We start from the raw sequence: 22,517 nt of genomic DNA on the forward strand, positions 1-22,517 counted from the left end.
AGTATATCCTTTTGGTTTGAGTTTCCTTTTTGTTTTTCTTTCAAGAATCTATTTTACTTTCTACATATTTACTATTCTTTATGATTGTCAACTCTTTTTTCGGTACTTCTAATCTTTTTTATTTCATCATTTTGATCGCAATAAACGAATGCAACGAAGTAATGAGATGGGCTTAAAACATGCGATCGGTGGATCTTTCAATTTAAAAAAAAAAAAAATTATCAACCCATCGCAATCAAAATATCAGCTCATCACAAAGAAGGATGCGATCACAATGATGCGGGCGAAAAATTAAATTTGGGGGATGTGTCCTTCCTTGCCTCATCTTATTTAAATTTTTGTACTTCTCACTTTCAATTTAAATATTGTTGAATTCTACTATTGCATTCTCTCTCGTTTGGCTCAATTTTGAATTTTTTATTACTTAATTGGTCGCCGCATTCATCCTTTGCCCATTATGACTTCAATGATGAAATATATGCTTCTTTTCTTATCACATGAACTAGGTCAGATAAATTTCAAGACAATCGATTCACAAAACATTTCTAAAATTTAGTGGTCTACCAGCTTTACTTCAAGTTTTTTTTACAAAATTTTATGAGTCCATCGCATGAATTATTTCATCTTCAGCAATAAGGACATTGCTACGTGTGAAATTTAGGGGGAGTGTTATTTTTAGCCTCGTTATTTTCAGAACTTCATTTCATTTACCAAAAAAAAATTGTTGAGATCGGATCCCACTCGTAGTTGGAAGTCCGCATGACACCCATGGGGGCAAGCTAAAACGAAGATGGGAATCGTGATTAACGCAGAAGCTAAGTAATCATAACTCCGCTGTCAAATAAAGAGATGGGCATGAGTTTTGACTGAAAAGAGCACCTCGCTCGTAGTTAGATGTCCGTATGACACCCGTGAGGGCAAGCCAAAATGAAGGTTGGGTACTCAGATCTGCGCAAGATCACAAAACGAATATCTGAATCATGCAAAGGCCGAAACCGCTTGAACACCCTGGTTTGATAAAATTTGAAATAAATCATGTGATGTCCTGGGAAATGAGTAAAGATTTTTTTGAAGATTAAGCTCGCGGTCCCTAAAGGTTAGAAATATTTTAGGAAGAGATTAGGATAGAAATTAATAAGGCATTGGTTCAGTGATTTGAATAAGGCATCATGAGAAGCCTAGGCAGGGTGAAGACAATTGAAATTTTGAGAAATTTTTAGTTTATGCTTGAGGGCAAGCATTGTTTTAAATTTAGGGGTGTGATAACTGGTAGAAATACAAGTTATTAAAGCTCAAATTATTAAAACAATGGGAGAAAGTGATGGTAAAATAGGCAATATTACGATTCAATGCGACAAACTAAAAGAAAGTTGTGATCGCTAACGCTCATTTAAAATTTCGTTATTCTGTGCAGGTACAATGTGATGGCGCGCTTGAGTTTGCGATCCAAGGGCACAATGCGATGGCGCATTTGAGTTGGCGATCCAAGGGTACCTCAAAGATGATGGCGTAAAAACCTTACATAAAGGCGACAACATAATAAAACATGATGGGATGTAAAGCTAATAACGGTCAATTCGGAAATACAGTTGACGGCTGTTGAAACACTATACCATTGCAAATACATTGAACTTCTGGTGACTATCATACGGCGCAACAGGGTATGAAAATTAATGTTGCACATCCACGCAATCATTAGTGAGAAGAACTGCTTTACCTAGAAGTCTATAAATACCCAATGCTACCAAACCAAAAAGGAGAATGCGAGAGGAGGCAAGGCGAAGCCGAGGGAAGGGAATTCTTGAGAGGAAATTAATTTTCTGAGAGGTCGAGAGACTGCTAAAAACAACAAGAAGGAGAGACACCCAACCCTTACAAGAGCAAGATTCTACAATTTGAAAAAGAGTTTGAGTGATAAGAATAGTGTAAAAAACCAGAGGAAGCAAGACATTGCTTACCTGGCTCAATACTTCTTACACCATTTATTACTTTGTACTCAACACTTTTTTTGAAAAAATGGAAACTTCATTTCAATTTATGATCAGTCTCTCCCCACCATGCATGAGTAACTAAATTTGTGAATGGGTTGAGAAGTACTTAGCTAGCATGACTTAAACTATGTACTTTATGCGATCATCTTGTCTTATGTATGCTTCATTCATCATTTGGAGTACTTGAGAGAGTAGTCTAAAGACAGAATCTAAGCTTGAGAGAGTCGGATTAGATCGCATAAGTAAGAGTAGAGACTTAGAAATAAGTTCTATCTGCTACATTCCATACACATTGCATGCATCCTAGAAATAGGAAATGTGGCATTATGCATTGAGAAAGTAGTGCATAATATTTGTGTATAGCATGATCCCATGACTTGTACAAAATCTTAAGAAATGCTAGCTAAATCTCTTCTCAACCCCTTCATCGCATACTTGTTACAACACCACCCTTTCATCGCTTCGCATTTAATTCCATCGCATTAGAAAATCTAAGTTAAATCACCGTCTACTTCTTTATCACCATCGCAATAAGATAAAAGAGTCTGTCACATATCTATTTAGTAATCCCTACGTTCGACCCTAGACTTACCAAGACCCTAAGAAGGCTTATACTTGGGCTTTTTTAGGAAAACTTGCATGATTATCGTATCCACACATCCTTACATCGCATGATAAATCAACACATCAGCAAGTGATAGATGTTACTGGGGCATAGTGTATGCCCTAGTTTATTGTATTTTGTACTTTATTTGTATTGTACACCTCACTCTCTTAACTTTAGGACAAGTGAGAGATTGTTGGGATTGGTGTCCTAAATCTCTTGTATTCTCGTGGTTTATAAACCTCTATAAACAAAATGTTATCAATAAAATAATTGATATTATATATGTATATATCCAATCCAATAAAACTAAGATCCTAGGTTATTTTATGTAACTTAAACGTGTATGTGGAGACATACAGGTGGATCATGTTTAAATAATAACCTAAACGATCTGTAGTAGATGGATAAGATTAGGTACCTAATCCTGGTGACACTACGGATACGGGTTGCTTTGTTACAAGTGTTGTAAAGTGCTACAAATTATCTGATCCTGATCATTCATCTGGAGACATGTGAGTAGTGGTATCTTATACAAAGAATTTGTATAAGTTCAAACCACAAAATGAAAATTCTTTCTTTATAATACCATTGCTAGAAGAAACTCACATTTCATCGGGATGACCATAGATGACTTGAATTGAATCTTGAGTGAGTTGTGAACTCCTGTCTATAAAGGCGGTCCTTTGATTTGCATGGGTGAGAGTGGTTGGTTTTTCCGACTCAATATGTCAACCATTTTTAGGATTCATCTAATTGGGGAGCTAAAAAAATTAACTACACAAGAAGAAATTCACTCCTTCCCTATTGTTAAGGTAAGTAGAAAAATTGTTTCCTTAAGGATTGATTCCAAGAATTGAACAATGTGGCGCCACACCCTCTCCTGATCAGAGAAAGGTTCAGTTATAATTGTATTATAACTAATTGTTTATTAGAAGAATCAGTGGTACTTAAGGAGTTAGATGTAACTACAAAGGCAAAATGATTATTTTATCTAGCTGTATTTACGAGCAATTTGTGAAGGGTCAACGCACTATCGATTTGTTATATCCAATGGACATAGAAATATATCTATAGTGCAAAGAGTGCAGGTGTAGATCTTTAGTAGAGTGAGTGACAGTTAATGGAAGTTTATTGATTTAATTAAAGAGTTTGATTAATTAATCAGGTACCATTGACGCTTCAATCTATATGTCCATAAGATCCTCTCGTTAGTTCAATTAGGATTAATGAGAAACAAATTAATTTTGGATTAATTTGAATTGCTTAAATTAATTATATATGATATAATTAATATACTATAAAGTTTTAAGGAGAGATGAATATTTGAATATGAATCATATAAAGATATAATTAATACAATATATATGACACATTATAATGAGAGAAATAAATATTTGAATATAATTTAAATATTAATTATATGAATATGATTCATATAAAAACTATAGGTTAAAATTAATATAAATATGATTCATATTAATTCTATAAGTTATATGAGAGATTAATAAACTACAGGTTATATTATATTAATATAATATAAAGTATAGATTGTGTGTTATATGTGATATAACATTATATAATAAAGTTGGTTAATATATATTAAATTTTTATTTTTTTATTTTTTGAATTTTAGATAATTTGTGAGGAAATTATTTTGGTAACCCCCCTTCCCCCTAATCTCTCCATCGATCTCTTTACGAAGGGCAATTCCACGTTTTTACAGAGGAAAATCTTGTTGTTTCTACGTTCTCTTCCTGAAAAAGTTCTTTCTTTATGAAAAATTCACAGTGTGATAGATTTTTTATTTTTTTTAAATGACAAAACGATGACAGACATTTAATATCAGACAACTACTTACAAAAAGTAAGTGAAAAACGACCTTCAATGTTCAATGTCGATTGAAAACCGACATTGAAAATAGTATTCAATATCAATTGAAAACCAACGTGGAAGATAATGTCAAATCTTGGTCATCTATAATGTCGGTTTAAAACCGACATTAAAGACCTTTTATAACACGATCATTGATGTCGGTTGTCATTGTAACCTTATAATGTTAGTTTTAAACCGAAATTAAAGCCCAGTTTTGTAGTAGTGAGTAATTTCTTCCCCCCAAGATTACAACAAAAATTTGCTTTAGGTTCTCATTTTCACAACAATCTACAAATGGTTAAACATGTAAACAAAACAGATATTATGTTAACTCGTCAATCAATGTCATATCAAATTACACTGTTTAAAATTACATAACTGTGGAATCAAACATATGACATTACAATTTGTATCATTGGAGCAGCGCGTCTCCATGGTTGATGTATGTGGGCAGTATAAATATGTATTTTTTAATCCTTTTCTTCCAAAATTACCTTAAAAGTTCTTGTCAACGAACGCCAGCCTCAGCGACCCGTCTTTGCTCTCGAGCAACTAGCACTTCATAGTCCTACAATATGCGTACAATGAACAGATATAATCAATATTTCTTCCTTTTTCATGATATCAATGATAGAATAATATTGCTAAGTGAACATAGTTCAACTATCATCTATCATGTGTTAGTGATCTAAAAGTTTATGGTTCGAATCAAAAAAAGAAAAAAAAATGAAGAAACAAATAATATCACTAAGATTATTTCTCTAGAGAGACACAGTAACAGAAAGTCTGCAAGTAAATTATTAAATGATTTTCTTTTACTGCTACAAACTTCATGATACTCATTCCAACATCCACATCCTTGATAAAATTTTCACAGGAGAAAAAATCAACCACTCAGATTTGGACATTGTTTTAATTTTTCTTGTCCTTGTCTGAGTTCCAAACACCGTTAGACACTGAATAACAGCTACACTACACAATAAAAAGTAGTTGCAGGGAATTCCAAACAATACTATATAAGACTTCCATTTCACTTTTAAAAAGGGTTGTTATTTTCTGTTTTTTTTCTTCTTCCTCGTACTCCAAGGGGAGAGGGTCAAGGAGATTAAAAAAGTTTCGCCTATGAATAGCACTTCCATTAGAGACCAGGTGATATATACATTCAGCACATGATTATCAAAAAAATTTTGGGTGTCATGAAAAATCATATTGTTTCTTTGTAACCACAAGGCCAGAGCAAGGTCCCAGTGACCTTTCATAAGTAACAGCATTTCACAAAATTGTGACATTTCATAACAGCATTTCACAAAATTATAGCTTTGTCTTTGACCCACCAAACCTGAGAACACCTCCAAAAAACCAATCCACAATGTCTTTTGAAGACAAATATTCCGGCCAAAAATCTATCATCACAATGAAAGAGAAGATGATTCACAGTTTCCACATCCTTACTACACAAATCATAGGTTTAAGGAGAAATGAAAATAGAAGGATTCTTCTTCGCATTCTACCTTGAGTATGAACACTTGAAGCTGGAAGCTGTAGACCATAAATGAAACTTCCAACATTTTTAGGGAATTTACATCCCAAATTAGCAAGGTCAATTGAGTTAAGCTTGAAAGTAGCCGATAAACAAGAAAAGAGTTAAAGAAACCACTTCCTTCAACCCACGATTCTATCTTTGTCAATACCTAGCCTAATAGAAGCAAGTTGATTCACTATTCTACTTCTCCAAAGTCTCCTCCTCGAGCCTCCCGACCTTGAGTCTTCACCTTTCACATATGCCCGTGGCAACTTTGTTGGAGATGCAACTTTGAAAAGGTCTTGGTTTTGATTATGAGGGGCCAAAGACTGTCACTGTAGCCATGGCCTCCGCTTGTAGGCTAACAGAGAGGAACCATACGTACACAAGAATAGAACTATGAAGGAGATGATACTGGTATTGATTTGAAGGATGAGTTAACTCACAGACATTCAAGAAGAATGTGCGTTCAAATCTAGAAATGGCTAGAAAATACTCCCTAGGGAAAGGATACAAGAGACTCAGATATTTGAAAGGTATGCCTTCTCAAATCACCAATTGACCCAAAAACTTAAGCTAATAGGTGAAGGTAAATTTAACTTTATAATATCTAACACTCCCCCTCACTTGTGGGCTCGAAATATGAAGAAGACCCAACAAGTAGAAATCAATATTAAATAGGGAGGAAACAACATTGTAGGGGCTTGAACCTAAGACATCCTGAAGCAACCTGCTCTGAAACCATCTTAAATCACCAATTGACCCAAAAGCTTAAGCTAATGGGTGAAGGTAAATTTAATTTTATAATATCTAACACATCTCCCCTAGTGGAAGGTAAGTTCATTTGTCCACGAAGTAAAATAATGAAACCTTCCTTCATCTTCCATAGCACAGAAAGACAAAATGCATAATTCGATCATAGAAGTATTCATCTAACTAATCTTCAACAACGTAGGTTAAAACTAACATCAACTATCTGTATCATGCATTTAAATGTAAGTTTCTCTATAACAAGGTTATCAGGGAAATTACCTTCACAATAGCCTGTGCACAAAGCTTTCCCGAAAGAACAGCACCTTCCATAGAAGCTAAATACTTTTGTTTCGTGTAGTCACCAGCTAAATAAAATCCCTCAACAGGAGATCGTTGTAAGGGACGACAGGGTTCACAGTCGGGCACAGTCTTGTAAACAGACCTGAAACCAATATCAAATTAGGGTGTCAATCAACATCTGAAGAAACAATTTCTTTTTCTTAAAAAACTATTCAATAACTATAGGTTTCCAAGTTGTTTTTATTTAATTTTATAATTAGAAACAATACAAAATTTATTGATCAAAAGAGAAGAAACAACTTAAAGACCTTAGAGATGAGAGGTCCTAAGCCTAAGTTGAGGGATTGGCTCCCACAGGTAGGAAGGCGGGTTGGGGGGGTTCCGAATTCTAAACTTTTTAAATTATTTATTTTTTTATAACCAAGAGCTGGGGTTCTTGTAATTTTGTTTTGTTTTTGTGTCGTCGCTCTTGGTCAGCCATGTTTGGTAGACCTTTTTGTACTTTCTTTGGTCTTGATGAAAGTTTACTTCTCATTTGAATACGAAACAATAGAATATGTATGCCAATCACTGTGTCAAGCTTTTAATGCAGACTACATTACCTATATTCATAATTCATCTGCAAATGGAGCCTCAAGACTCATCTATCAAATGTTAGCTTTTCCATTCAGTTGTTCATACAAATGCTTGCTTTTTGTTGAAGTTCTCATAATTTAGCGTAGAGATTGACAATGTTTAATTTTGTTGATAGAAATAACCAATTTTTCTAGAAAAGCGTGAACAGACTATAAGTTAATGTTTACCTTGGGGTTTTAACAACGTGGTACTTCACAATCTTAGCTTTGCTCTGATCAGCAGAAATTTCATCAGGAAATAGTTTAGCTAGTTCCATCATTGTGGCATCAATAATTTCCGAGTCACTCCGGGAAATCCACTCTTCTGCAGGTGCAAAAACTAGTTCCAACATGGATTGGTTTGGGTTGTAATATTCCTGCATCAGAAAAGCATGGGGGAATATCACTGCTCAGAATACTAAACTACTAGTCAAAAGCTCTGAAAGACATGGTCAATTAAAAAGTAATGAGCAACAAGTTGATCTAAGCATCCCAATTTAAGGTTCTTCAAATTCCAATTAATTGATTATGCGCCAAATGTGGGAATTAAATAACCCCCCTAGCTAAAAGCAAGTGGAGTTGATGAAGCAGGTAATGGACCCTCGGTAAACAAAGAGTGAAGTGATGGAAAATGGCAGAGGTAAGAAATCCTTAAACTGAAAACACCCAGAAAGATATGCTGATTGAGGTATGTAAGCCTATGTGATGGTATAGACCCTTGGTAGCACTACACTCTACAATTGCTGATTAGAAGAGCTCCAGGAACCAAAGTTGAGAGCGCAAGGAGACCAAAAGTTCCGAAGCTCAATCCCATAATATGACAAGGAGAATGAGAAATTTAAAGTCTGGGACAATGATTAACCAAATGCATTCTTGATTGCATTTTAATTTCATTCTCATACACCATAAATCAAATTTAATAACTTTTTTGTAATTTTCAAAAGATGGAAATAAGAGAAACAACAAATCCTGAACAGAACAATCGGAAACCTGGTATTGATATGCTTACAGTAAAGGAATTGCATATATCTTGCTCGAATGACAAAAATAGAGATCAACAATCTGGCCATATTTACATAAGTTCTAAAGAAGAAGACAAGGGGAAAAACTTAAAGGCCCTTGGGTTGAAGACTTAAATGAAAGATAAAATAGTAAAATAATCACTCTTGGAGATCAGATTCCCTGATATTAAAAATGGAAACATAAAATGATTACGGGTATGCTCATAAGTCATGGATCAAAAGCCACCGAATAGAAACAGCCTCAGCTGTAATTATACCTTACATGTAACTGACATGTCAGCATAAACACTAAGAAGCGGACTCCTGCATATTGAGGTAAAGAAATAGAAAATATTTAGTGATAAGTTCGAAGCCAATAAAAGCATCTAAATCTTACCACCCAAGATATTAAATTTAACATGCTTTCGAACTACCTTTCTGGTTTCGCTTGATCATTTTTCTCTCTTTCCTTAATATTATTATAATTATTTTGGTGGAGGAGGGGGTTATATAGTTTGCCCAAGAACCACCTTTTATCGAATAACAAAAATGCATTATGTGATACAAAAACTGTTCTATCACCGAAAACAGAACATGTTAAACATGAACAAACAACAGACCTGCTAAAAAGTAAGTGATCATATGTATTCTTCAATTTCCTGTCAAACCTGCAAAGAAAAATAATATCACCAAATTACTGATTATAAAAAGGCACATATATTTGGTTACATTAATATTGAGATACACATGCCCCATGTTTATGCCTCGAAACACTCATAAATTAAATGCCACAAGATCACGTGTCCTCAATAATCTCAGGAAGCTAGTCCACCACTTAGATTTTTCATAGCCATCCAAGCCATGATGTAGCATATCCTCCCACAGTTTTCAGGCCATATTTTCACAACACTTCCTTTTCTACATGAAGTTACTCTACAAAAAACAATTACCTATCCGATCTTGAGTCTTTAGGAGTATCTAAGTGATGAAAGTTCGAACAAAATTGCAAAGATTTATATCTATCAATTACTGCATTGATAATTCTTTCACCTTTGAACTTTTTAACTGACCAGACTACAAGAGCTGTTTCCAATGTGACAAAACAACAAGGAAGAGCATGATCAATCATTGGAACCATATGGTAAACTTAATGAGAAACTCCCTAACCAGACTTAAGAGGATGAGAAGCAACAAATGACAAGATAGAAAAGAGGAAAGAGGGAGCACGAGGGACTAGGAAGTAGAGAAAGAGAAGCCATTGTGTAGATTCTATGGTACAGTCTTTACCTAAAATTCAAAAATTTTAAAATCATATATCTTCTAGAATCATTCTTTAAATAATTTAAATATCATTTAAGATAATTATCCAAATAACCAATTTATTAATAAAAAAAATTTAAAAAATCATATCTAAACACACATCATAAAACATGTTGTCATTTAAATATGAATCACAAAATGAAATGAACCATATGAAAATTGAAAAGTTGAAGTGAGAGAGTTCCTTAATGATAAAAAAAAATCATATGTAACACCCAATTCAAATTTCCAACAAAAGTATGAATTGAAAAGGACTACTCATGCTTTGTCTCATCATATAATCACAGATGACATTCTTCCGAACAATCAAAAACTGCTTCTACCACTTGAGTCAACTAGTCAATCTGGCATACATATTTTCAGGGAAAGAAACGTGCACATAACTCATAGGAAAAGAACTTTAGATATGAAACGAAAGAGTATTTAAAAAGATAGGGACCGTCACACAGTTAGCATGAATAATCTCCGGGAGAGGAAGGGTACTACTACCATATGTGGACATTGATAACTGGAACTCCAACTAATTTTTCCAGCTTTTTGAAGTATGGGATCGCTTTCCAGTCGTTAGGCAGAAGAAGCTTCAGGATATCAACTGCGTGGGATAGATGCATTACAATTTAAGTGAAATATAAAAAATATGATAAAATTATGTATAAGATTTCACCAAAAATTATGTTACTTACCAGGAGTAGCAAATACATAAGCATCTCCTTCAATTACATTCCCATCATTTAACAAGAACCTTTTCACTGTTCCATCATTGTTTAACTCAATTTTTTGTATCCTTGAATTAAGTCGTACTTCACCACCCAATGACTGAATATGCTCGACAATTGGCTCACAAAGTCTCTCTGGTGGATTTCCATCTAAGAAAGCCATCTTAGAGCCATGCTTCTCCTATAGGAGTTACATGTAAACTATAGTAAGGCTTGGATCATAAGAAAAATCCATTATTCAATTCTCGAAGACTTGCCATGATTTAAATGACAGCCAACATAAGAATTGCTGAAACTATAGTAGAGGTAATAAGATAGTAATTAATATAAGGGTAATACTTAGGTGCATCCCAAGATGAACCCATCTCTAAGCTTCCCACTCCCATCACTCACACCAAAAAATAATTAAATTATTTTAAAAAATAAATGAGAATAATTTACCACATGCCAAATTATGATAGAACAATTTGGTGGGATGCACAAAGCTCCCCAAGATGCGCCTAAGTATTTTTCTTCCTCGAATTTATTTTGAAAACCAAAGAGTTAAGAAAAATGCATTTCCTAGTTCCTACTAGGAATAATTATCTCCCATAACAGTAGCACAGAGGGTGTGGAAACTGAAATTAATTGGACGGTTAAGCCATCCAATTATAGACCTACAACGGAAGGGGGAAAACCTCAAATGGCTTCAAACATAAACCATGGTGTGCACATGTTAGAAAATCCTTAGGAAGTAAATGGGTTGTTTTTTAACACACGCACACACATTTTTTCTTTTTATTTTTTCCAAAAGAAGAAACTTCTCATTACATCAATGAAAATGAATAAATGTTCAAAGGTTATAAACTTCCAACTTTTATATACACACACATATATAAGGCAGGTACACGTGTATAAAATGGTAAAGCAAAGAACAGTCTTAAAATAAATTATATACCGAAGAAAAAGTTCATTTTTAAGTTCAACTTAATCAAAAGAATAAGGTTCATTAAAAGTCTTTTAAGATTGTTGAAATTAGGGTTTTGTACTCTAGGGCTTTTTTGTCTTTTTCATTGTACCCTAGGGTTTCCCTTTTTTCTATTTAAGCTGGTGGTTTGTTGTATTTCTTTGTATCAGTCTTCTAATAAGAATCCTTTTATCCCGTGGTTTTTTTCTCCCTGATTAGGGTTTTCCACGTAAAATCTTGGCGTGTTTTTCTTCTTTCTCTACTCTGTTTTTCATCATGGTATCAGAGCATAGAGACGAGACCCTGGCCACCATTGAGGAAAATCCAATAGGAGAATCCCAAACCAATAACCCAGATATAATCAGTATTATCCATAAAGCCATTGACAGATATTTTCAGTATCTTCTTCCCCACTTTTGTGACGATCACCCAACCCATTCCAACCAGATCCGGACCGACCAGCCGCCGCCGCCCTACCACTTGCCGACCGGTTCATTCGAAGAAGGAATGACCAGCCGCCAGACCAATCGCGATCCGGTTCTATCTCGGTCAGACGGAGACAAACGAAGCTGCCCAGCCGCGATCAGGTCCGGTCGCTATCAGACAGAGCCGAACGGCGCCGCCTAATCGAGATCAGCGATGCCCAGTGCTTCACCATGCGAGATTGGCGCTGCCCAGCGCTTCCCACCTGTTGCCGTCACAGCCGGTCTTCCTCCCTCAACCACTGTCACACCAAAAGACCGATGGAAGATGTGTAGGTGTCTCTCAGCCGAATATGAGCAATCGAATGGGGCAGTTTTCGCCAATCATGGGTGAGTTTGGAGGGGAAGATTCTTCATCATACCACCAAGACCAAGGGAGTATAATCCAAGATCAAGTTACCCAGCTGCAGTTGCAGATTAAACGACAGAACGAGATGTTCCAGCAGCAGATAGCTGCTATTGAGGAAGCCCTGGGATCGACATCCAAGATCCAACCAGATCTAAACCCATATCCTGAAAACTCGGTAACTTCGTTCCCTACTTACCCTTTAAATTTATGTTCTGGAGCTATAGGCAATTCTTCTAGCTTTATTATAGGAGAAAAGTTAAATGGTGATAATTACTTTTCTTGGTCCCAATCTATTAAAATGGCCCTTGAGGGCCGTCACAAATTTGGATACCTGACAAGTGAAATACCAAAACCAAGGATCGATGATCCCCAAGAGCGAATTTGGAAAGGAGAGGATTCTTTGTTGAGATCGATTTTGATTGGAATTATGGAACCTCAGGTTGGAAAACCATTATTGTATGCAGCCACAGCCCGTGATATTTGGGAGGCAACCCAAAAACTCTACTCCAGGAGATAGAATGCCTCTAGTTTATATACCCTATGTAAGCAGGTCCATGAACGTAAACAGGGAACAATGGACGTTACTGCTTACTTTAACAAGCTGTCTCTCTTGTGGCAAGAGATGGATTTGCGCCGTGAAATGATTTGGAACTGTCCTTGTAGAGGAGTGTTACATTATCAGTCTGAGGAAACGGACCGCGTGTATGACTTTCTTGCCGGACTCAACTCTAAATTTGATACAGTGCGAAGTCGTATATTGGGGACCAGACCTATACCATCCCCAATGGAAGTCTGTTCTGAAGTTTGCCTGGAGGAAGATAGGTCGAGGGCCATGAACAGTACACCTATAACACCAATTAATTCCGCTGCTTTCAAAACATCTGGCCCTGTCCAAGATAAACAAAACGGTAAGCCGCCCCCAGTGTGTGAACATTACAAGAAACCTGGCACACTAAAGATCAGTGCTAGAAGCTTCACGGCCGACTGCCAAATGGTAAGAAACAACAGCCAAGCCGAACTCTTGTTGTTGAATCTGTTACTGGAGATACTCAGCCTCAGTATCAGGAAACCACTCCGAGCACTACTACTACAGTTGGAGTAAGTGCTATCGCTCAATCAAGTACTTTTCACTCCTTTGTACTTGTGAGTATAACTGATAATAAACCTTGAATATTTGATTCAGGAGCCACAGACCACTTAACTGGTTTCTCTGATCAATTTTTTCTTATCAACCCGGTGCTAGAAATGAAATGATCAGAATTGCAGATGGGTCCTTTGCCCCCGTCGCTGGAAAAGGACGGGTGTCGCCCTTTGCATGCTTAATCCTCCAAGATGTATTACATGTGCCAAAAGTTTCTTATAATCTGTTATCTATTAGTAAAATTACAAGGGATTTGAAGTGTCGTATTATCTTCTTACCTAATGTTGTTGTTTTTCAGGATTTGAACTCGGGGATGACGATTGGCACTGCCCGGCATGACAGGGGACTCTATTTCCTTACTGAAGAAGCCTCCTTTAGGATATGTGATAGGACTAGTTTGTTTTCTTCCCATTTTTCTGTTTCTGAAACTGATTATATGTTATGGCATTATCGCCTAGGCCATCCTCATTTCCAATATATGAATTATTTGTTTCTTTTTCACAATATTAATATTTCTAAGTTGAAATGCGATGTGCGTGTCCAAGCCAAACAGCCTCGTGTTTCTTTCTCTTCTCAGCCTTATAAGCCCTCTAAACCATTCACCCTGTTCTATAGCGATGTTTGGAGTCCGTCACTTGTTACTACCATAACTGGGAAGCGTTGGTTTGTAACCTTTATTGACGATCATACTAGACTAACCTGGGTCTTCCTTCTGACAGACAAATCAAAAGTTACTTCGGTTTTCCAACAATTTTACAATTCTATAGAAACCCAGTTCAACGCCAAAATCGCTATTCTCCAGAGTGATAATGGTCGAGAGTACCTTAATAACATCTTACGAGAATTCCTAGTCTCAAAAGGAGTTGTCTATCAGAGTTCCTGTGTGTACACCCCTCAACAAAATGGAGTGGCCGAACGAAAAAACCGTCACCTAGTTGAAGTTGCCCGATCTCTTATGTTGTCAACTTCCCTTCCTTCTTATTTATGAGGTGATGCTATCTTGACAGCAGCCCATCTAATAAATCGCATGCCATCCCGGGTCCTAAAATTCCAAACCCCTTAGATTTCTTCAAAGAGTCTTACTCAAATACCAGACTTCTTTCTGATGTACCCCTTCGTGTCTTTGGCTGTGTGGTGTTCGTCCATACACACGGCCCTAACCGTACCAAGTTTACCCCTTGGACACAAAAATGTGTTTTTGTGGGGTATCCTCTACATCAGCGTGGGTACAAGTGTTATCATCCCCCTTCCAGAAAATACTTTATCTTTATGGATGTGACATTCTTTGAAGATCATCCATTCTTTCCCAATGGTTCTCTTTAGGGGGAGCATACTAGTGAAGAAACCAATTGAGGTCTCAGTCTTTCTGCCTTACCTGAACCTGAACACATCCTTTAAGTCAGTATCAGTACCAATGCACCTATCCTCCCGACCAAACAAGTCCCTTGAATCCCATATTATAGGAAGAATCTCAGGAAGGAAATAGCGCTACCTGTTATCTCTCCGGCTCCAGTCCATGAGTCTGAACAGAGATCAATTCCAAGATCAGTTCCAGATACTAATAGTTCTATCCCTGATCATGATAATAAATGTGATAAAACTGATGCTTCTGTTGAAAATGTTGAGAGCAAAAGCAGGGAAGACAATGACAGTAAAGATGTTATTGAGGTCGATGATGGTGCAGAGACAGATGATTGTGTGACTCTTGAGAACATGGTAGAACCTGGAAAAGAAGCGTCTCTTACTCTCACTGAAAAAACCGTTGAAAGTGGAAAAATAACAGAACCGAAGAGTGAGTGCAGTATGTCAGAAGAAAGTAAAGACAAAGATGAATCCCTTGATTTTCCGATTGCCCTAAGGAAATGTACTAGATTATGTACAAAATATCCATTGCAGAGTTACTTGTCCTATAGTAATCTGTCTCCTGAGTTCAAGGCCCTCACTACAATTCTAGACACAGTGGTGATACCAAACAGTATACACACAACTGTGGAAAGTCCTGAATGGAAAGCCGCATTCATGGAAGAAATGAGAACTCTCGAGAAAAATCATACGTGGGATCAAGTCAATCTTCCATGTGGTCATAAAGTAGTCGGATGTAAATGGGTGTTCACAATAAAGTATAGGCCCGATGGAACAGTTGACAGATAAAACCAGATTAGTTGCCAGGGGATTTACTCAGACTTTCAGGGTTGATTATTCCGAGACTTTTTCGCCAGTTGCAAAGCTAAATACAGTTCGGGTCCTCCTTTCTATTGCAGTTAATAAGGATTGGCCCCTTCACCAACTTGATGTGAAGAATGTCTTCTTTAACGGAGAGTTAGAGGAAGAAATCTATATGAGTCCTCCCCCAGGATTCAAGAAACAGTTTAATCACCGAGTTTGCAGATTAAGAAAGACCTTATATAGGTTAAAACAGTCACCAAGGGCTTGGTTTAGCAGGTTTACTATGTTTGTAGAGTCACAAGGATATAAAGAAAGTCATTCTGATCATACTCTTTTTACTAAAAGGTCAGTATCTGGGAAAATTGCAGTTTTGATTGTTTATGCTGATGACATTGTTATTTCAGGCGATGATACCTCAGAGATTGACCGATTGAAGGCAAAGATGGCTGAGAAATTCAAAATCAAGGACCTTGGAAAACTAAGATACTTCCTTGGAATGGAAGTAGCTCGATCGAAAGAAGGAATTTCAGTTTCCCAATGGAAGTATACTCTGGACTTGCTTAAGGGAACAGGTATGACAGGTTGTAAACCAGTTGATACTCCTATAGAAGCAAATGCAAAGTTAAGTAATATGGGTAAAGGTGTTCCAGTTAGTAAAGAAAGATATCAGCGACTTGTTCGGAAATTAATATCTCTCTCACATACTAGACCCAACATCTCTTATGCAGTAAATATGGTAAGTCGGTTCATGCAGTCTCCATACAAAGAACACATGAGGGCAGTGGAGCGCATTTTGAGATATCTGAAAACCTCTCCAGGGAAAAGCTTGATGTTCAGGAAAACTGAAAGGCGATGCATCGAAGCTTATACCGATGCTGATTGGGTAGGATCTGTAGTAGACAGAAAATCAACATTAGGGTATTGTACCTTTGTGGGGGCAACCTTGTTACATGGAGAAGCAAAAAGCAAGGTATTGTTGCCAGAAGTAGTGCCGAGGCAAAATACAGGGCCATGAGTCTAGGAATCTGTGAAGAGATTTGGCTTGAAAAAGTTTTGAAAGACCTTGATCAAGAGCATACCGGTCCAATGAAACTCTACTGTGATAATAAAGCTGCAATAAGCATAGCAAATAACCCTGTTCAACATGACAGAACAAAGCATATGGAGATTGATCGGTATTTCATCAAGGAAAGACTTGATAGTAGCAACATTTGTGTTCCTTATATTCCTTCCAATCAGCAGATTGCAGATGTCCTAACAAAGGGACTGCTCAGACAACTGTTTGACGCATGTGTAAGCAAGTTGGGTCTTATTGACATCTACGCCCCAACTTGAGAGGGAGTGTTGAAATTAGGGTTTTGTACTCTAGGGGCTTTTTTGTATTTTTCATTGTACCCTAGGGTTTCCCTTTTTTCTATTTAAGCTGGTCGTCTGTTGTATTTTTTTGTATCAGTCTTCTAATAAGAATCTTTTTATCCCGTGGTTTTTTTCTCCCTGATTAGGGTTTTCCACGTACTGTTGTTTAGATTCAATTCCTCAATCTAATAATCTTATCTTTTGAAGAGGAAACACTAGGAATTACATTGGTGAATGAAATGTACAAAAAGGGAGATAAAAAGATCCCCATCACCAACAGTAGATAACGGAATCTCTGACTAAATCATGTGATTAATTGATAACAAAGGGGCATATGAAGGTTTTCTAGTTGGCCAAGACAATTTTCACATCTCAATCCTCCAATTCGCTTACAACACAATTATTGCAAGGATGATGATGGTATGCATAATAAATTAATTCAAGCAGTTGAATTATTTGAATTATGATGGTATGCATAATAAATTAATTCAGGCTAAAGGTAAATTAGGAGAAATCAGCATTATGTGGCATTAATATGGATGAATCAAAGATTGTTCAATTAATGACAAAATTAAATTGTAAATTCCAAGCAAAGTTGCTTTGGATTAATGCGGCGAAAGGCTGAAAGCTATATAATCATAATTGTTCCGGAAAGAAATCAAAGAATTTTCCATGACAAGTAAATTCCTTGGGTCCATCGTTTTGAATTAGCTCGTTCGAAAGGCTTCATCTTGGTGTTCCCTATCAAAGTCAATCGTGGGGCTTTCACTACAGGAAATTTGCCTAGAGTGCTTTTATATTTTCTTTGTAGGGTTTTATGCTTTTTTTTTTTCTTTTTTTGCTTACTCCCGTGTAAAGTTTAGTAATTTTTGAGTATTAGTCTATTTTCATTACATCAATGAAAAGTTTTGTTTCTTGTTAAAAAAAAATCTACAACTAGTGACTAAAATAGAAAGACTATATTGTTTCTCATAAAGAAAAAGTCGAAAGACTATAAACTTGACAAGGCTATGAACATTTACAATAGTAAGGGTGTGAACATGTACACCAATGAAGAGCTAAAAAGAACCAATTCCATAAAGCTATCAAAAGAAATTAACCCAATAATCTTATTGTGCAAAGAAATAATCAAACCTGAAGAAATCGATTCAAGGCAATCAAAATGCATTGCATAGAAAGTTCATCGGGGTTAATGAAGTTCAGAGCCTTTGACATAGCAATAAACACCTCTGTTGTTACACGATCAGGTACTCCCTGGATAACAGAAAAAATCAATGCCAAAAGAAGGCATTTTAAACCAAACTAGTAATTTATTGACAAGAGAAGCCCATGAATACACGTATTTTTTAACTACCTTAAATTATCAATTGTAATAAATTGGATGAAATAAACAAATAAAACAATTAGTTAGTACACCAAATAATTAACAAATGAAAAGTTTTCCCCTGTAATATTTTTCTGACTATAATTTAAAATATTTATCATTTTAAAAACATAAATATTATAACAACAAAAAAATGGGAAATGGGGTGTTCTGTAGCAAATTTTGGTCAACAGCCTAATTCACTTCTGGCATCCTGTTGTTGGTGATGATGTAAAGATCAAAAACTGGATTTTTTTTTTTTTTCTTGGAACTTTATCCCACTGTAAAATCAACATTATCGATAGAATCCAGGGAAAGAACCCTTCTTTACAATTTTCTTCTCATAATTTATCATGTGCAATGAGGCCATGGAAACTTGAGTACTTCTACATCGAGCACAAGCTGCCTACCATAATTTGAAATTCTGCTTTTGGAGATTTCCAATGGCAATTGTATCACCTAGAATCTGAGATTTTCTTTCAGTGTATGCTGCTCAGAGATTCAATAAAAGATTATGGCATGTTAATCATACCCGACTTCTCATCCACTCTTGCACAGTTAAATTATCTTGAGCCTCAACATAAGATTGCCCACCAAGCATTGCCGGCAGGAGCCCAATTGCAAATTTAATTTTCTCTGGCCAAGTAAGCATCTCGTTGTTCCTTAAAATAGCCCATATCCCTGTCAGTAATTCTCAAAGTTTTAGGAAAGCTACATTTCTGGTAAGATAAAATACTTCCAGAGAAAAAAGGGAACAATATGATGATTTAGCAAATAAAGAAATGCATACAACCAGCTCATCGGCAGGCAGTGTGACTCACATTCAGAATGCACAAGGAGTTGACACCAATTCAGGCATTTCATTGCCATAGGGAGAAATAAAGAATTTAACAGAATGAACCCAAGTAACCATTATAGCCGTGTGGCATATACTTACACAAGAATTTTGTTAGGTAACTGAACAAACAAATCTAAAAATTAATTCCAACAGACTAACAAACTAGCTGAATGAACCAGGCTACACTATGCATAACAAGAAACATCATCGCAAATCATGATTAGCCCTCTCAAGAGCATAAAGCTTGCTTCAGTCACATTCCAACAAAGTATGCAGTATTAATAAACTTTTTGCCCATGCCTACCATTTATGGGTGCAGGAAGTTCTTCAGGGAAATCAAATCGACTGAACTCCCCTGGCTTATTTGGCATAGCAAATATCATTGAATGTTCCTTCCACTGCAATCGGTCATTGATTCCAAGTTCTCCAAACAAGTTCTGCACATTGGGATAAGCCCCAACTTTCCAACAAGAATAGAAAAAGAAAGGATCAGAAATTAGCATCTCATGCAAACGAGATATAAAATATCTAGAGGTTTGTAAATAGATGAATGCATAATTGACCTTAGTTTTTCATCAGGTAGAAGACAGTTCTAGAAATAGAAATGGAACTGTGGTAAAATATTAATTTACGTACAAGTGGAGTCTATTGTAGATTATAGAACATAATGATTGAAGGTTAACCTCATATCTGAATTCTCAAAGAAGAAGAAGACTAGGAAGCTCCATCATGCAACAGTTTTGATGATGGTAGGAAAAAAATATATGAAAAATACTTGTGATCCCATACTATACAGCGGGGACAGATTAGAAAAAGGGAACCGAATTGAATTGTACTGATAGTTCGGGAATCAAATGCAAACAATAATATATTCTAACATCAACTGATCATAGCACTAGGAAAATTGACTATCTCAAGAATACTTACAAAATATATGCAAACCAGTCTCATACCAGTCTCCATCATCATCTTTCCAAGCAGCCACCTATAAAGAAAGAGGAAACAAAATTTTATAGGAAAAATCAAGATTCCTTAAGGCCTATGAAAATGATCAAGTATGGTTAAAGAGTTACTCTTACAATAAAATCCATACAACTGCCTCCATGATAAATTTAAACTATTGTCATGTTATATAACAAGTTAACCATTGTTTTTCTAAATAAGAAACAATATACACATTTTTGTAGCTTAAGAAAAGCAAACTTGTTTAGGCTTGAGAAAAAGATAGAAGTGTGGGAGTAGGATACAGAGACAGTATGGTTGTCAAAATATATATGTTGAAAATAAGGGGCTGTTATGTGTTTAGCCCCAAGGGCGACATTTTAGTCTTTTTACTTTGCCCTAATTTTTTCCTTTTCTGTATTAGGGCTTTCTAGAACCTATTTATATCTCTATCATCTCTTGTATGTAGTGTGCAGAAAATAATAAAAAGTATCCTTCTATCGTGGTTTTTTCTTCCTGTACTAGGATTTTCCACATAAATCTTGTGTTCTTTTCTTCTATCTTTTAATATGGTATCAGAGCATGGTGATGAAACCCTAACCATCATTGACGAAAATCAACCACCGCTTCTGCAACCAAACCCAACCAGCGATGCCACCTTCACCAAAGCCAACATCGTCGTTGCTGCTATCACTTCAGCCGCAGTTGACCGCTACCTTCAGACCTTCCATCTCGGTCCGACGCCGATGCTGCCGCTCGTATTGCTGCCACTCACTTCCAGTGTGGCCTACCCCATCGCAGTCTATCTAGCGTCGGCCACCCGATCAGCACCGACACCAACGTTGACAACCGCCACCCATATGTGTTTGAAATGGGTGAGTCAACATCCTATCATGGTGGACAGCAACCAGCCGTGTCGGCCACAACCAATCACGTGCAGCCACATCCGAGCCTCCCTTAACATGCGTCGGCCAGCCATGGTGCTTCGGGTTCAATGGGTCTATCTCCAATGGTGGTCCAACAACAATTAGCTAATCTTCAACAACAGATTGCTACACTTGGGGCAGCCCTTGGGGCTACCACAAACCTCCAATCGAATTCCGTTAATTCAGATTTATCTTCCAGTCTACCAATGTATTCAGAGAATCCGGTTACCGCCTTTCCTACTTTACCTACAACACATGTTTTGTCTGGATCTATGGGAAACTTTGCAAGTTTCATTACAGGGGAGAAGTTGAATGGTCAGAATTATTTCTTTTGGTCTCAATCAAGATGGCCCTTGAGGGGCGACACAAGTTTGGGTATCTAACTGGTGAGATACCAAGACCTAGACCAGGGGATCCTCAAGAGCGCATTTGGAAAGGGAAAGACTCCTTGATTCGATCTTTGTTGGTTAACAGTATGGAACCACAGATAGGAAAACCCTTACTATATGTTGCAACTGCTCGAGATATCTGGAATGCAGTACAGAAATTGTACTCTAAGAGGCAGAATGCGTCTCGTTTGTACACTTTGCGTAAATAGATTCATGAGTGCAAACAGGGAATAATGGATGTTATTTCCTATTTTAATAGACTGTCTTTAATCTGGTAGGAGATGGATCTATGTCGTGAAATTGTCTGGGATTTTCCATGTAGTGGAGTTCAGTATTCAAAAATTGAGGAAGTTGATTGAGTTCATGACTTTCTTGCTAGTTTGAATTCCAAGTTTGATGCAATGCGCAGTCGAATACTGGGACAGAGGCCGATACCTTCTCTTATGGAAGTATGCTCTGAGGTTCGTTTAGAGGAAGATAGACCGAGCGTTATGAACAACCCTTGTTTCTGCTAATGATTTTGCTGCGTTTAGTGCAAAGTCATCTAGGGTTGATGGTGACAAACAGAATGAAAAACCACCTCCAGTTTGTGAAGATTGCAAGCAACCTAGGCATACAAAGGATCAGTGTTGGAAGTTACATGGTCAACCTCCGAATGGCAGATGTCGTCCTCCAAACGACAAGTCAAACCCTGGCCGAGCACTTGCGAGTGATTCTACGAATGGTGCTTCACAATCTCAATCTCAGGTGAAGAACAAGAATGACCCTAGTGTTGTTGGGGTCGGTGCTATTGTCCAATCAAGTACTTCTCAGTCCTTAAGTCTCCTCAGTATTAATGGTAAGAAACCATGAATGTTAGATTTAGGAACTACGGATCATTTAACTGGTTCATCTAATCTTTTTCTCTCATATTTTCCAAGCGT

General features: G+C 36.7%; 1 protein-coding gene across 1 annotated transcript in view; it reads right to left on the minus strand.

Annotated features, from left to right (window-relative positions):
* Positions 1-4,745: 4,745 nt before the first annotated feature.
* Positions 4,746-22,517, minus strand: part of LOC120085447 (15-cis-phytoene desaturase, chloroplastic/chromoplastic) — a 29,099-nt gene continuing 11,327 nt past the window's right edge. Inside the window, exons 5-15 of the mRNA XM_039041409.1 lie at positions 20,265-20,322; positions 19,642-19,797; positions 19,032-19,180; positions 18,271-18,390; positions 10,664-10,877; positions 10,470-10,572; positions 9,281-9,328; positions 8,939-8,984; positions 7,849-8,036; positions 7,025-7,187; positions 4,746-5,038 (exon numbers count right to left, since the gene is read on the minus strand). Coding sequence (XP_038897337.1) covers positions 4,979-5,038; positions 7,025-7,187; positions 7,849-8,036; positions 8,939-8,984; positions 9,281-9,328; positions 10,470-10,572; positions 10,664-10,877; positions 18,271-18,390; positions 19,032-19,180; positions 19,642-19,797; positions 20,265-20,322 — 1,305 coding nt within the window. The 3' untranslated portion in view covers positions 4,746-4,978. The remainder of the gene's footprint in view (positions 5,039-7,024; positions 7,188-7,848; positions 8,037-8,938; positions 8,985-9,280; positions 9,329-10,469; positions 10,573-10,663; positions 10,878-18,270; positions 18,391-19,031; positions 19,181-19,641; positions 19,798-20,264; positions 20,323-22,517) is intronic.

The sequence above is a fragment of the Benincasa hispida genome, chromosome 1, assembly GCF_009727055.1.
Source record: "Benincasa hispida cultivar B227 chromosome 1, ASM972705v1, whole genome shotgun sequence".
Classification (NCBI taxonomy): domain Eukaryota; kingdom Viridiplantae; phylum Streptophyta; class Magnoliopsida; order Cucurbitales; family Cucurbitaceae; genus Benincasa; species Benincasa hispida.